Source organism: Patiria miniata, unplaced genomic scaffold (assembly GCF_015706575.1).
Source record: "Patiria miniata isolate m_02_andy unplaced genomic scaffold, ASM1570657v1 HiC_scaffold_13, whole genome shotgun sequence".
Taxonomy (NCBI): Eukaryota; Metazoa; Echinodermata; class Asteroidea; order Valvatida; family Asterinidae; genus Patiria; species Patiria miniata.
In genome coordinates, this window is record NW_024037051.1 from 8,817,232 (window position 1) to 8,831,090 (window position 13,859).

General features: G+C 40.1%; 1 protein-coding gene across 1 annotated transcript in view; it reads left to right on the forward strand.

Annotated features, from left to right (window-relative positions):
- Positions 1–13,859, forward strand: part of LOC119721199 (twitchin-like) — a 50,992-nt gene that overhangs the window by 28,000 nt on the left and 9,133 nt on the right. Inside the window, exons 38-46 of the mRNA XM_038191125.1 lie at positions 993–1,199; positions 1,600–1,735; positions 2,164–2,339; positions 5,297–5,336; positions 6,490–6,836; positions 7,396–7,531; positions 7,840–8,018; positions 8,366–12,616; positions 12,888–13,085. Of these exons, the coding sequence (XP_038047053.1) occupies positions 993–1,199; positions 1,600–1,735; positions 2,164–2,339; positions 5,297–5,336; positions 6,490–6,836; positions 7,396–7,531; positions 7,840–8,018; positions 8,366–12,616; positions 12,888–13,085 (5,670 nt within the window). The remainder of the gene's footprint in view (positions 1–992; positions 1,200–1,599; positions 1,736–2,163; positions 2,340–5,296; positions 5,337–6,489; positions 6,837–7,395; positions 7,532–7,839; positions 8,019–8,365; positions 12,617–12,887; positions 13,086–13,859) is intronic.

Consider the following 13,859-nt stretch of genomic DNA (forward strand, 5'->3'; position numbering starts at 1 on the left):
GAAAATTGATACACAAAGTTTGCCCGTCTGAAACCGAAAGGTATTTTGCTTGATCGTAGTGGCTCCTAATACGGTTTTATTTGGCGCGACTCTGAAGCACCTGTCTGGAACAGGTGTTAGCCTTATCTTAATAATTCAATGTTCTTACGTGTTGTTTGCATCACCCTTGAACAAAAAATCTTGTTTTAAATTTTGTTGAAAGTTCAATTCGTGTTATTATCCATTGACCCTGAATGTAAGATCCTGTTTCTAACATAGAATTGTATTTCATTCATACATTAATTGCCTTTGTTTTGATATATTTTACACCCGATTTTCTTTTTAAAAAAATTCTTTGATTACTTGTTGCTGACCTTTTCCAAACATTTTTGTAAACATCCTGTGAGATTTGCATTTCTACCTTTGATCCACTTGAAAATTGTGAATAAATCATATCTGTCATGATTAAGAGTTCGGGTACAGTACAGAGTACACTCATGAAGAATGAAAAGTACGAGTTTTGGGTTAATGTACATTCATGGTGCCAAAGTCAATTTCTCACGGTTGTTAAAATAACTGCGTAAGCAAACGGCTTCCCTCATTAATGTATACAAGGACGTCTATTCAAAACCTGCATAAAAATCTGGTTGGGGAAGGCCATTCAACAGAACATTGTCCGGTTGTAAATTGTGTGACTGAGTGCGAATGGAAAGGATTTTATTGTACTGAAAACTCCTCATAAAGGTTTCCACACTGTACAAGTTACAAGGAGTTATCGCTGTGCCCTGTATAAACATTGTGGCAAGTTTCGTGTCTGACTTGTTGCTTACTTGATTTGAAACGGTCGTCCTCATGATGTGCAACGTCTGATTCCACAACGTCTAATTCCACAATATACAAGTTACAAGGAGTTATCGCCGTGCCCTGTATAACATTGTGGCAAGTTTCGTGCCTGACTTGTTGCTGACTTGATTTGAAACCTCATGATGCGCAATGTCTGATTCCACCATCAGTGACCGTGCCACCAGAACCAACCAAGGTGATCTGGTATCTCAACGGTAAACAGCTGAAGGAAGGACCGCGCTACAAGTTCTACGTGGACAATGGTACCTACACATTGGAGATCCAGGAAACAACACTTGATGATATGGGTGAATACTGCGCTGAAGTGACCAATCAGACGGGAACGTCAATCACAAAGTGCAAAGTGGCTGTAGATGGTAAGAAATAATGCTGAATTTGAGTCTTAAACTGAAGTATAAGGTGGTAAAGTAGAAATTAAACCTGAGAAACTAGGCGATGTGGTCTGAGTGTTTGAGTTTTTGATATCAGATAGGACTCTGAGTATTTGGACAAAAAAAAATTGTTCAAAATGTCAAAATATTTGCAAAAGGACACAAACTTGGTTCAGAGTCTTGTAGTCAATATTTGTTCATTTCTTGCTTACCTCTGACGTATATCCTACTCATTAAAAAAATACTCAGTTAACATAACATTGGTTGTATGAATGCATGGATGTAGCTGGTCCGTCGGAACGGAGCCTTGTTTTTATGCCAAGTCATATTCTGTTGGTAAAGCAGCACTTGGATAACTTCCATTGACTTGATATTTTGTGTACAGCCAATTTCATGGACAAGTATGCAGGCTATGTCAGACCGCGCTTTGTACAACGTCTACGCGATATCCTCATCGTTGAGGGCAGTGCAGCAAGACTGGAATGTAAAGTCACCGGTATGCCGGATCCAGAGATTAGATGGTAAGATTCCCATCAGTTTTAGACCAAAAAATAATCGAAATATATCTTTCAAAAATTTCTTTTTAAAGTTCAAGTTTTAAAATAGTGAGCACAGTATTTATATCTAAGCGTAGTTATTTTGAGTACATGTAATTTTGTGATTTGTGATGTTGAAAAAGTATGCTCACAGCTAAAAAAGAGTTTTAGCGCACATGTTTATAAGAATGGTACAAACACACACAAATTAACCAAAAAAAGAATAAACTGTCAAATTCTTGTGATAAATGAGACTTTCTGTGGCTTAACTTGACAGAAATGGAAACTCAATGACATTCAAATTCATGAAATTGTACTAATTTTTAAAAACGTCCTAGTTTATTGTTACAACAACTTTAAAATGCAAGAAAAGCATTATGAAACAATTAACTGTCCTATCACATTCAACACAGGTTCAAGGACCACAAGGAGATTGAAGATGGCACCCATTACTCTATGGAGTTTGATGATGAGGACACATGCACCCTGATCCTGCAGGATGTGTTCTTGACAGATGCTGGAACCTACACCTGCCAAGCTTCTAACCTCCTTGGTCGTATCTCCTGTGACTCACACGTCAAAGTTGAACGTAAGTTTTTGCATGATTTTTCATCTTTGTTTCACATTTTTAACACTATGAATGGCCTTGTAAACTTTTGTAAGGACACAAAAACAAATCCCCCGTCCGAAAAAAAAAGCTAAGAAGATGATAAAAGATAAATAATTTCTATCTACGGATTCTCGGTAGATCAAATGGTGTATGGAATTATTTGTTGTTAAATTTCATCAATAAATGTGATCATTGGCATTTAATCAAATTTAAACAAATCGAAGAACAAATTGTCTACCTAAGACAACATGACATTATGCTTTGTTAACATTCATGCTTTGTTTACATGCATGCTTGTTATGTACAGTGCGGCTAAGTTGTAATGTTAACAATGACGTTTCAGTAACTATTTCATAGATCTACTAACAATTAAAAACTTATTTGTTATTTGTTTCCTACATTTACTGATAACGTAATTTAGAAACTTTGTGAGTTTCACTTGCATCAATTTTTAACTTGGAACGCCTTAGTTCTTAGTGTTGTGAAACAGTTGCATTAAAAGTTACCCTATTTCAGCATCGGCTTGTTTAGATCGACTTGATAAGTAAAACACTCAAAACTACATCAAGAATATCTTGGATATTGATTTTATCCACACATTTTCTCAAAATGTGATCAACAATTATAGTGCCCTTGATTTTTAAGCTGATTGTAATAATTGGTCTTAATCAGGATTACCCCTTTGCAGTTATAGCACCTTGTGGTTAAGCTGCTTAATCCAGACATTAAGCAGATTATCCCTCTACAGTTATATTCGATGTGCAATAACCCCAAATATAAGGATAGTTCAGCTTAAAATAAATAACGCCCCTGCTACCTGTAGGCTCATAGGTTTTTCAGTAACTGGAATTTCAAAGGGAAATAACTGTTTCTGTATACATTTCAAAGAAGGGGGAAGATTTTGGCATTTGGGAAAGATGAACAGTTCTTCTTTTGTGGTTCAATGTTTGACATAATATTAAGTGGTTTCAAACTTAAACCGAAAAGTAACAAAATTAAATGCATCATTGTCACTCAATCTATTTTTTAACCCCTTTTACGTGTACCGAACCTACCATAAACTTAGTTTTATAAAGCTGTGGCGCAAGTCCAAATGTTTGAAATTTATACCCAAGTGTAAGCGAATGGAATGCATTGTTCTGGTATAATCTGACTCTTTCCCGGTTGCATATGCATAAGGCTATTGCCTGCTAGTATTAAATATCAGTTACTCTTTGTGTAAGCTCTATCAGCTTGGGATGTGAATTGTTCAGTTGGTTGCAGAGGTTACATGGTAGAGTTTGGCAATTGAGGATAAAATGTGGTAGCGTTTGGAATTCAACTGAAGCTTAACTTTGAACAGCATTAGGTAGGCCTATCTATAGATAGCTTAATCGATAATAGTCTGATGTAGGATGAGATTTAAGGAAACTGGGTTTTTTTCCTAGGACAGTATCATCACGAGTTTTGATTTGGATTTGGTCCATCCAGCTGTGAAAAATTCTTTAAAATCAGAATCATTAATCGGTTTTCAATGGCTCAAGGGGAATAGCGTTTTATATCTGCAGTTGTCACGCAGCAGGAGTGTAGCATATCTATTTTATGGCTGGGTTTATTTTTGGTGGGTTTAAAACATAGTTTACATACTGAAGTTGATACTTCGGAGCAGATGTTATACACAACTGACAGTTTGCCTTTTGATTTCTATGTGACTTTGGCTAAATTAAGGGTTTCTGGGGCCTTTATGTGTTACTGCAGGATGTTTATTGATGACTGCTTGTGTGCATCAAGCAGACATTGCTGGTCGAGAAACATCGTACCACAGTTTATTCTCTCGCTTCAGGATACTGCCAATAAATTCTTCTCATGACTAGAAAAATAGACACAGCTAAAATGAAAGCAACACCAGGAGTGAATTCTCTTCTTAATTTAGATGGCCGGTAACTTAGAATAAATAAAGAAGTGTTGATAGCACAGGCTTAGATAAACTAACCGAGCTCCATCCATCACAGTCTCTGAATTCAACGTCGGCACAAAACCAAACATCTTAGGAATCAATGAGCCAGTACCTTAAACCAGAGAGACAACCAGACATCATGGATTCGGCTACAGCGGCTGGCTTTCGTCGAAGTTTTTCTCAAAATTCAGATGACGATGCTGAATCTTGCGTAACCTCTGTCTTGACGGAATTCTTGGATTTGAACGACCTTGATGACTGTGAAGTTTTTCATGACGTGTTGCCAAGTTCGCAATCACAAGTGCCTAGTTCTTGCGACACAGCCAGAGATGTTCTCAAACGCGTACCCCAGGTTATCGTTAGCTTGGATTATGATCTTGAGGACACGCGACTTTCGCCAGAGGGTATGTCCAGTAAAGTATGTCCGAAGAAACTTTAGGGCTAGGCAAATGTTTCATCTACAGTTCAATTAAATTCAATGATAATATTTATTTCCATCAAAAGCAATGTAAAAGAACTATGAGAACAATAGGTTGTTATGTAAAGGTGGAGGCATGATTATAAAATGCAGAAGCTTATAGAGTGGCAATGCAAAACTGAAAAATAATTCTGATAATTTCAAATAACTTAAAGAAAGACCAACAAACCAATGGAAAAGTACAAACGAACACAAACAATAACCAAGGACAAACTGACGAACATTTGCATGGATATGAAGCTAATGTGCATGTATTAGAATAGCAAGACATTCAAATATGCTGCTAACAACATAATCTGTCTGCATGATTCTACAAAGTAGTGCAAACTTCAGAAATCAAACAATCCAGCTGTTGAAAGACCTCAACTAAATGAGCTGCAAATAAAAGCTGTTCCTGAGTGGTTTGGCATGGTGCAACACCTGCATGTGTTTTCTGTCAAGATACTAATTTGCGAGAGGCTAGCTACTAACCGTGAAGTTAATTACGATGAAGTTGCTGAATCCTGCTGTTACTACACACAGGTTGTGGAGCCGAGAGTGAGCCAGGATCGGAACTGTCAAGGTAAGTTGGAAATCAGATTTGCTGTTTGTTTGTTTGTTTGGGGGGTTTTTGTAGTTCTTTTTTTTCTCTCTTTTTCTTTCCTTGTTTTAATATTTCAAGTGTTCAATGCTTGGGCCTTGTGATGAACTTAAATTCCAGCAGAATATTTAGGCTTGAACAATAATCCAGTAATTCACATAAATGTGGTTTAGGCATCAAATGTAGGTATAAGTTCCACCAACAAAAACATTGCTTTAACATTTTTTCAACCACAACTAATGATGCCAATCGATTACGGATTAACAATCTGTTTCAAGTGTTAAGTGCTGGGTCCTTGTGATGAGCTCAATTTCAGAAGAATATTTAGGCTTGAACAATAATCCGGTAGTACAATACTTTATCAACATTGGTTACATTTCCATTCTGGGTCCATGATTATTCTATTCAGCAATTTTAAAAAATAAAGTAAAAGACTTTTGCCTTTGAGGTTTAGAATTTAGAATTTATTTCTAATTGATTTATTTTGAAAATCATTATTCTTCAGTACAGAAAATGCTGCAACCTTCTGCCCTCAAAATAATAGTTGAAGAATAGAGTGCCCTGTCTTTATTTCAGCATGCCCCCAAAATTTATGTCATCAATCTGGATACGAACTGTTATTGTGTATATATTACTGTGTTTTCCTTTCCTAATATTCCTGTATAGTGTTGTCGTAACCTTTAAGGATGCTCATCAGATAGAGCTGTAGCTTTGAATTAATTGCCCTGTGCACTTTCTCTATGAACAAAACTGTAGCATTCACATTTTGGCAATATTTTATTTATTTTATTTTTTTTTTAGATCAGATGTTTTTTATTTAGCAATCATTAAAATTAAATGTAATATGCCAAGTTGAATAACTATTGCCCTCTGAGCAGTGTTATAGTTTGATATTTGTTGAACTTGTATCATCTGTTGAAGGTATGGCAAGGGATATTATTTTCCAGTATAAATTTAACTTTTGTAGTCAGGAAACAAGCTTGCTTCAGAAAGAAGTCATATATCTATTTAAACTAAATTGCTTCAGTGATTATTATTTTTAAACTCATAATTTTACGGATGTAATTATGAATATTTCACAGAGATAAATGTTTCCTTTATGTCATTTCTAACAAATAAATCATTCTAATCGCAGGGAATCCAGTATTGAAGACCTAGCTGCAATCTCCAAACACATCCCAGCCCGACGTCGTCTGAACTGCACTCCATTCTTCAGTCTGCCACTCCGTCGCAAGAAAGTCGCCGAAAATGACAGCGCTCGCCTCACCTGTGCCGTACAGGGCTACCCTGCGCCCAAAGTGGCCTGGACCAAGAACGGAAACCCAATATACGATGGGTACTACTACAACATTACCAACAGATGGGGTGTATGCACGCTGGAGGTGCGTAGTGCTAGGCTGAGTGATACGGGAACCTACCGATGCACAGCTACCAATGAAGAGGGTCAGGATAGCTCGGCATGCGAGTTGGTTGTGGAAGAAAGTAAGTAATTTTATTTTGTTTTTTATATTTTTTAATATAAAAAAAACACAGTCTCAATGATGTTTAGGTGTGCATTTTGTACGTGGTTGATATATACCATGATGCAAAATGAATAAGGTAGGGTGGTTTGCAGTAAGTGAGGATGGTTTGAAGTAAGTTATTCTATTCTGGACTTAATTTATGCTCGAGTTGTGAAATTTTGCTGTGAATGGCATTTAAACCTAATTGAGATAAGGCAGAAGTTGCACAGGCACCAGGTATTCATGACAGTCACTGCATTGCCAGTGATCAGTGAACTCTAGATTTGGAGATTTGATGTTGAGATTTTATAATAAGTATCGTGACCTGGACATTGAGGGGAGTAATTCACGTAAATGTGGTTTAGGTATCAAAAGTAGGTACGAGTTCCACCAACGAAAACATTTCTTTAACATTTTCTCAACCACTACTAATTATGCCAATCGATAATGGATTAAAGATCAAACGTTAAGAGTTTGTAATTTTCACCTAAATTGAATCTGCTTCAAGTTTTGATTATTTGTTTGTTTGACCATTTAAGGAATGGAGCCAGATGAAACCTTCGACTACATACGTCCATCCTTCCACAAACCTGTACGAGGCAAACGTGTCAGGGAAGGCAGAACAGCACGTCTTGAGATACAAGTATCTGGATATCCTGAACCGCAAATTGTCTGGTATGTCGGCAATTTTAATACTTTACTTTCATTTCTTGCATTTTATTCCACTGTTACCTATTTTTTTTTCTCTCAAGAAAAGGTTTTACCCTGTGTCCTGTTTTATTACACTATGCTGCATTCACTTCAAAAGTGTGATTGCAAATTAACACATAATCTAGTGCATTTGAACCATATTGTCAATACGCAATGATTGGGCAATATTTTCAAAACAGGTCACTTGAGCATTTTGTAATCTGTGATGATGACATTTATCCCAATTTAAATTTGTATTTTAAATTTCTATCCCGTTTCATTTTGGGCTGTAGGTACAAAGACAACGTCCGCATTGATGAAGATGATCACATCTCTATTGAGAAGTATGCCGGGGGAGCTCAGACCTTGGTTATCACGGGAGTAACACCGACTGATGCCGGGCGGTACAAAGCTGCGGCAAGTTCACCCGCTGGCAAGGCCTCCTGTGCTGCAGACCTGATAATCCTGGAAGGTGCAAACGATTAATTAAAACGATTTTTGTAATAAATTAAGTAGCATGATGTTTCTACAATGTACAAAATTATAATGAAAAAGAGTTGTAACTTATGAGGCAAGGTTTTCCCTTTTCTGAAAAGTGATTGTTTTCGTTTTCTTACTACATTGCATTTAGTTATATACATTTGTACAAAACTATCCATTGTTTAGCAAACATCGATTTACAAAATTATCATTTACCAATCATTAAATCAAGATATCTTTTTGTCTCTTTCCAGAGTTAAGGAGGACAAAAAGCTTAATATTTTGTAGGAATGACAGCTGATCATCTTCCTTTTTTGTTTTATTATTTTTAATCTGTAGTTGAGGCTGATATTGAATCAGAAGATGAAGGAGAAATTGGCAGGGGAAGACGCCGAACTCGTCACAAACCAAAAGCAGAACCCAAGGAACCTAAACCACATCGAAAACCACACAAGGTGCGTCCAGTTGCTGAGACCTTTGAGGAACGAAAGGCAAGAAGAATCCAACAGAGAATGGAGCAGCCTCTACTCTATCGACCATCTTCAGTACCTGTGAGAAGTCGCAGACGTTCCTACAGTCCATCTTACATCCCAGCGTTCGGACCTCCTCCTCTGTACAGTCCAACCACTGACGTGAGGAAACAGAAGCACTTGGCAGGATACAAGCCAATTCCTTATTCCCGAACACCAACACCTGCTCGTGCCCAGTCAGTACCTGTACCTGTTTTCAGACGCTCTGTCTCGCATCCTGGGGTAGATGATGGGTATGGACCTACTTACATCCCACATTACGAGATTCCGAAGAGGGGAAAATATGGAGAGTTCAAAACCCCAACTCCGTCCTATGTGCCTCATCACGCACTCCCTGGAAGTGCTGCTACACCTACGCCCCACGATGAGCGATACTTTGCTGCTGTGTTTGAAGATTACATGAGTGCCTCGGAATACGAGTATCAACTGAGAGAGAGGACTCCATCCTTCCCACGGTCAAGAACACCAAGTGTGTCTAGGGCTAGAAGCACAACACCATCACGAAGAAGAAGAACCCTATCATCAGACTATGAAGATTACTACGGAAGGCGGTTGAGCTACGAAGGAAAGAGAACCCGAAGTATCACTCCAACAAGAGCAGGACGGATAACACCCTCGGCACCTGATTACGAAGCTTACATGAAGCACCTAAAAGCCCTCAAGAAGCAAGCTCAAGCTTTCAGACCTAGTTCCGTTCCTGCGAGACAACTACCAGAGATTTTCACACCAGTCTTTGATGAAGAAGAAAGAATTCGTCCTGTGCCCAAGAGGTATCCTCAACCAGTCAGGGCCAAGTCGGTTCCTCCAAAAGAAGGTCGACCGATCAAGAAATCAGAAGCTGGTCGTTATCACCTACCTTCATTACGAGAGTTCATCGGCAACAGGCCACATCCCTTCATGCCAAGAGAGAAGTCTACTCTTCCTGAACGAACACCGAGCAGAATGTCGAGCACCTCTGATTATGAAGACCGCTCTCTGTCGTATGACAGAAGGCCTCGATATGACTCACAGAGTTCAACAAGCTCCTACAGAGGTAGGTCAACAACTCCAACGGCCAGGTACGATGCAAAGAGTACAACTCCAGCTTCTGACTATGGAGAAAGAGACTACCGCCGTGTCTCTCTGGAACGTCCACCCCCTCCGAGCTTTAAGCAGAGGTCCAAATCACCAGGTATGTCAGCTATTCCAAAGCGAAGTCGCACACCAACAACACCTGAGTATGAGAGATCCTTTGACACTTTCAGGCCAAGATCTATTTCACCTCATGCTGCAGCTCCAAGACGAGGCACAACACCAACTTACTCTGACTCAGAGCACAGGCCTAGAGACTTCAGACTATTATCAACTGATTCACTTGAGTCGTATAGCTCAAGGTCACGTTCACCAGGCCTGAGACGTTCTGTGACACCTGTTGCAACTGACTCTGAACGTACACCAAGGGAAATCATGATCATTGAGAGAATGATGTCCTATGATTCTACCAGTGACAGACCTCTTACACCTGCCACAAGGAGAAGTGTGACACCATCCTATGAACAACGAGAGAGAGAAACCAAAAGATCAACTGTGAGGAAGTCCTCAGCTTCACCCACAGTTTCTTCAGTTCCAAGACGTGGTAGCACTCCAACTTACCCTGATCAAAGACATAGAGACTATCGCTTGTCATCTTCTGACAGAGAATCCTTTGAAGGTCACAGGCCAAGACCCAAGTCTCCAAAAATATCTACACATAGACGAAGCACAACGCCATCTTCTGATGCTGAACGACAACAAAGAGACTACCGTTTGCTGTCAGTGGATTCCATTGAGTCATTCAGTAGAAGGTCTTCGTCCCCTCTTCCTGGCCGTCCAATCACACCAGTTGCCACCGATTCTTTGCGTACCCCAAGAGAGATTCGCATTATTGAGAAATTGGCATCCTATGATTCAACAAGAAAAAGTGGTATGTCACCGATCCTGGGAACAAGACGTACTGTAACTCCATCTCTGCATCTGCAGAGAGATGTCAAGAGGCCAGTTTCCCCAATGAAACCTTCATCGGCAATTTCATCAGGCCAACGACGGAGTGTGACACCAACATCGTCTGAGAAGTATCGTAGAGATTATCATGGGTCATCCTCATCAGAAAGAGAAACCTTTGAAACACACAGAAGACGACCTGTCTCACCAGAGGAGAAAAGACGCCAAAGACGAAGCGTTACACCAACGTCTTCTGAATCCGAGCACAAGTACAGAGATTCCCGCTTGTTGTCAACTGACTCGATTGAGTCATATGGTGGCCGATCTGCATCACCCCATTCTGGAAGACCAGTTACTCCAGTTGCCACTGATTCACTGCGTACTCCCAGAGAGATTCGCATCATTAACAAATTGTCAACTTATGATACATCCAGAGAGAGTGCCATGTCACCCATCCCAGGTACTAGACGCAGTGTGACACCCACATATGAGCGACGACAGAGAGACGACAGAAGACATGTAAGTCCGAAGATTTCTGCTTCCCCTGAGTTGTCAAGGAGTTCCTTGACATCAATTTCTGATGTAACCCAGCGATCAACCACAAGAAAGTCATATGCATCTCCTAGACCAGCCTCTCCGAGAGAAGTCTCATACCGTGACTCTCAGCGAGAACACACAGGCTACAGAAAAGTGGCAACTGAGAGCAAATCCTACGAGACCCATCTTGGACCTCGGCCTGCATCACCACTCGCTGAGCGTCCAGTAACACCAATCGCTACAAATTCTCTGCGTACACCAAGAGAGATCCGTATTGTTGAGAGGATGTCCCAAAGGGACAGGACCTCTCCTCAACCTGCACCAGCTGTGAGAACATTTCATACATCTCCTCGACCTGCCTCCCCAAGAGAACCCTTGCCCCGTGATTCTGGGCGAGAACGCACAGACTACAGAAAGCTGTCAACTGAGAGTGAATCTTACAAAACCCATCTAGAACCTCGGCCTGTATCGCCACTTCCAGAGCGTCCTGTTACACCAGTTGGCACAGATTCTCTACGTACAGCAAGAGAGATCCGCATCATTGAAAGGATGTCAACAAGAGATAGAACTTCTGTACCACCTCCTCCCTCTTCTTCAAAACACAGAGATTATGGCGTATCAACACAAAGCACATCAAGTTATTCAAGACCTGAGCGTAGAGATTACCGTTCTTCATACACCTCTTCCTCCCCATCTTATGACAGGTATGAACCTCGCCTTTCATATAGGCAGAGATCTTCGTCACCAGTGAGACGCTCAGTCTCACCAACATCTGGAAGGTCTTCACCGCCAATCTACTCAAGAAAATCAATTGAGGATAGGGATTTGTATTCATCAACCAGCAGGAAGTCTTACCGTGACAGCTACGAGTCAAGCCGTAGCCACCGGCAGAGATCACTATCACCGAAAGTTATCACAACAGACTTTGACCAAGACTATGCCTCAGCTGGTAAGCGATATGACATTGATAGATCTTACATGGAGGATTCTTACAGAAAGGCACCCTCTGAATCAAAGCTGTCACCAACTTCAGCCGAAGATCGATATGACAGAAGCTTTGATTCATATACCACTTCTTCAAAACAGAAAAGTTCGAAGCTTGGTGCCTTTGCCCCAGTCGGTGTAAGCAAGCCTGGCTCTGTCCCTAGAGCTGAACTACCTTTCAAATTGGAATCGGATCTGCTGGAGGAATCAGGTTCTGATCACTCCAGCCCAGCAAGATTCATCCCTCTTGCTGACGAGGAAGGCATAGAAGCCATCTGCCTGGGCACACAAGAAAAGACTCCTGACAAGCCTGAAGATGAAACAAAAGGAGATGTACCTGAAGATGTCAAACTCACCAAAGAGGATGCTCAGCAAGAAGAGAAGGAGAAGGAGGAGAGAGCAGAAGATGAGAGAGATGAAGACTCCGAACGTTTGATTGCCAAGAGGAAGGAGGCAATGATTGAGACTGATCAGAAGATTGATGACACCGAGGGAGATGGACCACCAGAGTTTGTCAGACGCATGAGGGATATGACAGTCAGTGATGGAGCTCGAGTTGTCCTGGAAGTGCATATCACTGGTAAGTTACTATTCGGCTGCTTTTTTTTTTCTTCTTTTATTCTAAAGTTTTGCTAGTTATGATGAAAGTAATCTTCAACTTGATAGTTTGTGAATGGTATGGGTAATATGGATACAACAGTGATCTAAAGAAAATTGAGTAATATAAATAAAGGTAACTTAGATTTGCCCCTAAGTTTTAGTATTGTCTTCATTTGAGTAAATAATGACTGTATTTGAACATTTTTGATATTTTAACTAGTAAATGAATTTGGATTTACCTTGAAACCCAGGTGCACGTCCAATGGATGTTGGCTGGCTCCGTAATGGTCAAGACATACCAGACAGCGATGAGTTCCGTTATGTCAGCCGAGGTAATATTCACCAGCTGGTGATTGCTGAGATCTTCCCTGAAGATTCTGGCAGATACACCTGTGAAGCGTTGAATGATCACGGCGAGGCTGACTGCCAGTGTACACTGAATGTCACAGGTGAGGAAAAAATAAACTAACGGGTCAGATTATACTAGCAAGTTGTAGAGCTAACCTCCTTTCCTACTTTAACACCTTAACCAAGTAGTCCTTGTGTACTGCCCTAAACCACCCCACCTAGTACTCCTCTTACTCCTATTACTCCATTCTCTTGTGGATTCATCAGGGAATAAACACAATGTAATACAATGTAGTACAGATGCTTATGGGTCAATTCCTTTCACCTACAATCTGCTCCAACAAAAAAAGAAAATCACAAAGTCAAATAAAAGGATACATTCCTCCTGCAATTAAACTATCGCAATAGAATCGCGTCAATGCAGCTTGTGAAGTATTGTCCAATTACGTGATATATACAAATGGACGCGGAACGGGCACAGTCTGAGACAAACACAATTTAAAGTACAAAATTTCATTGGATTGTCTAAGGGGCGGGCTAACTCGCATACGGCGATAGGTCAATTGCTTGATTTCTAGTTTTCTCAAATTGTAAATAAAATATTGGCACCATACATGTGTTTATACTTTTCCTTCATACCTCAGATTTCCGGCCAAAAAGTCAGAGTCTACTTACATTCCTGCAAATTAAATTTTTATTAAAATAAATTAGCGCAGGACTAAAAGACAGAACTGTTGTCAGCATTAAAAGTCACCATTGATGATTGAGTTTCTCTAAAGGATTGGAGGCGGTTGTCTAATTTTTCCAGACTTGAATGTATTTCTACAAGTAAAATAAATCCAAAGAGTCTTAATGTAGCATTGCCATGGTAGACA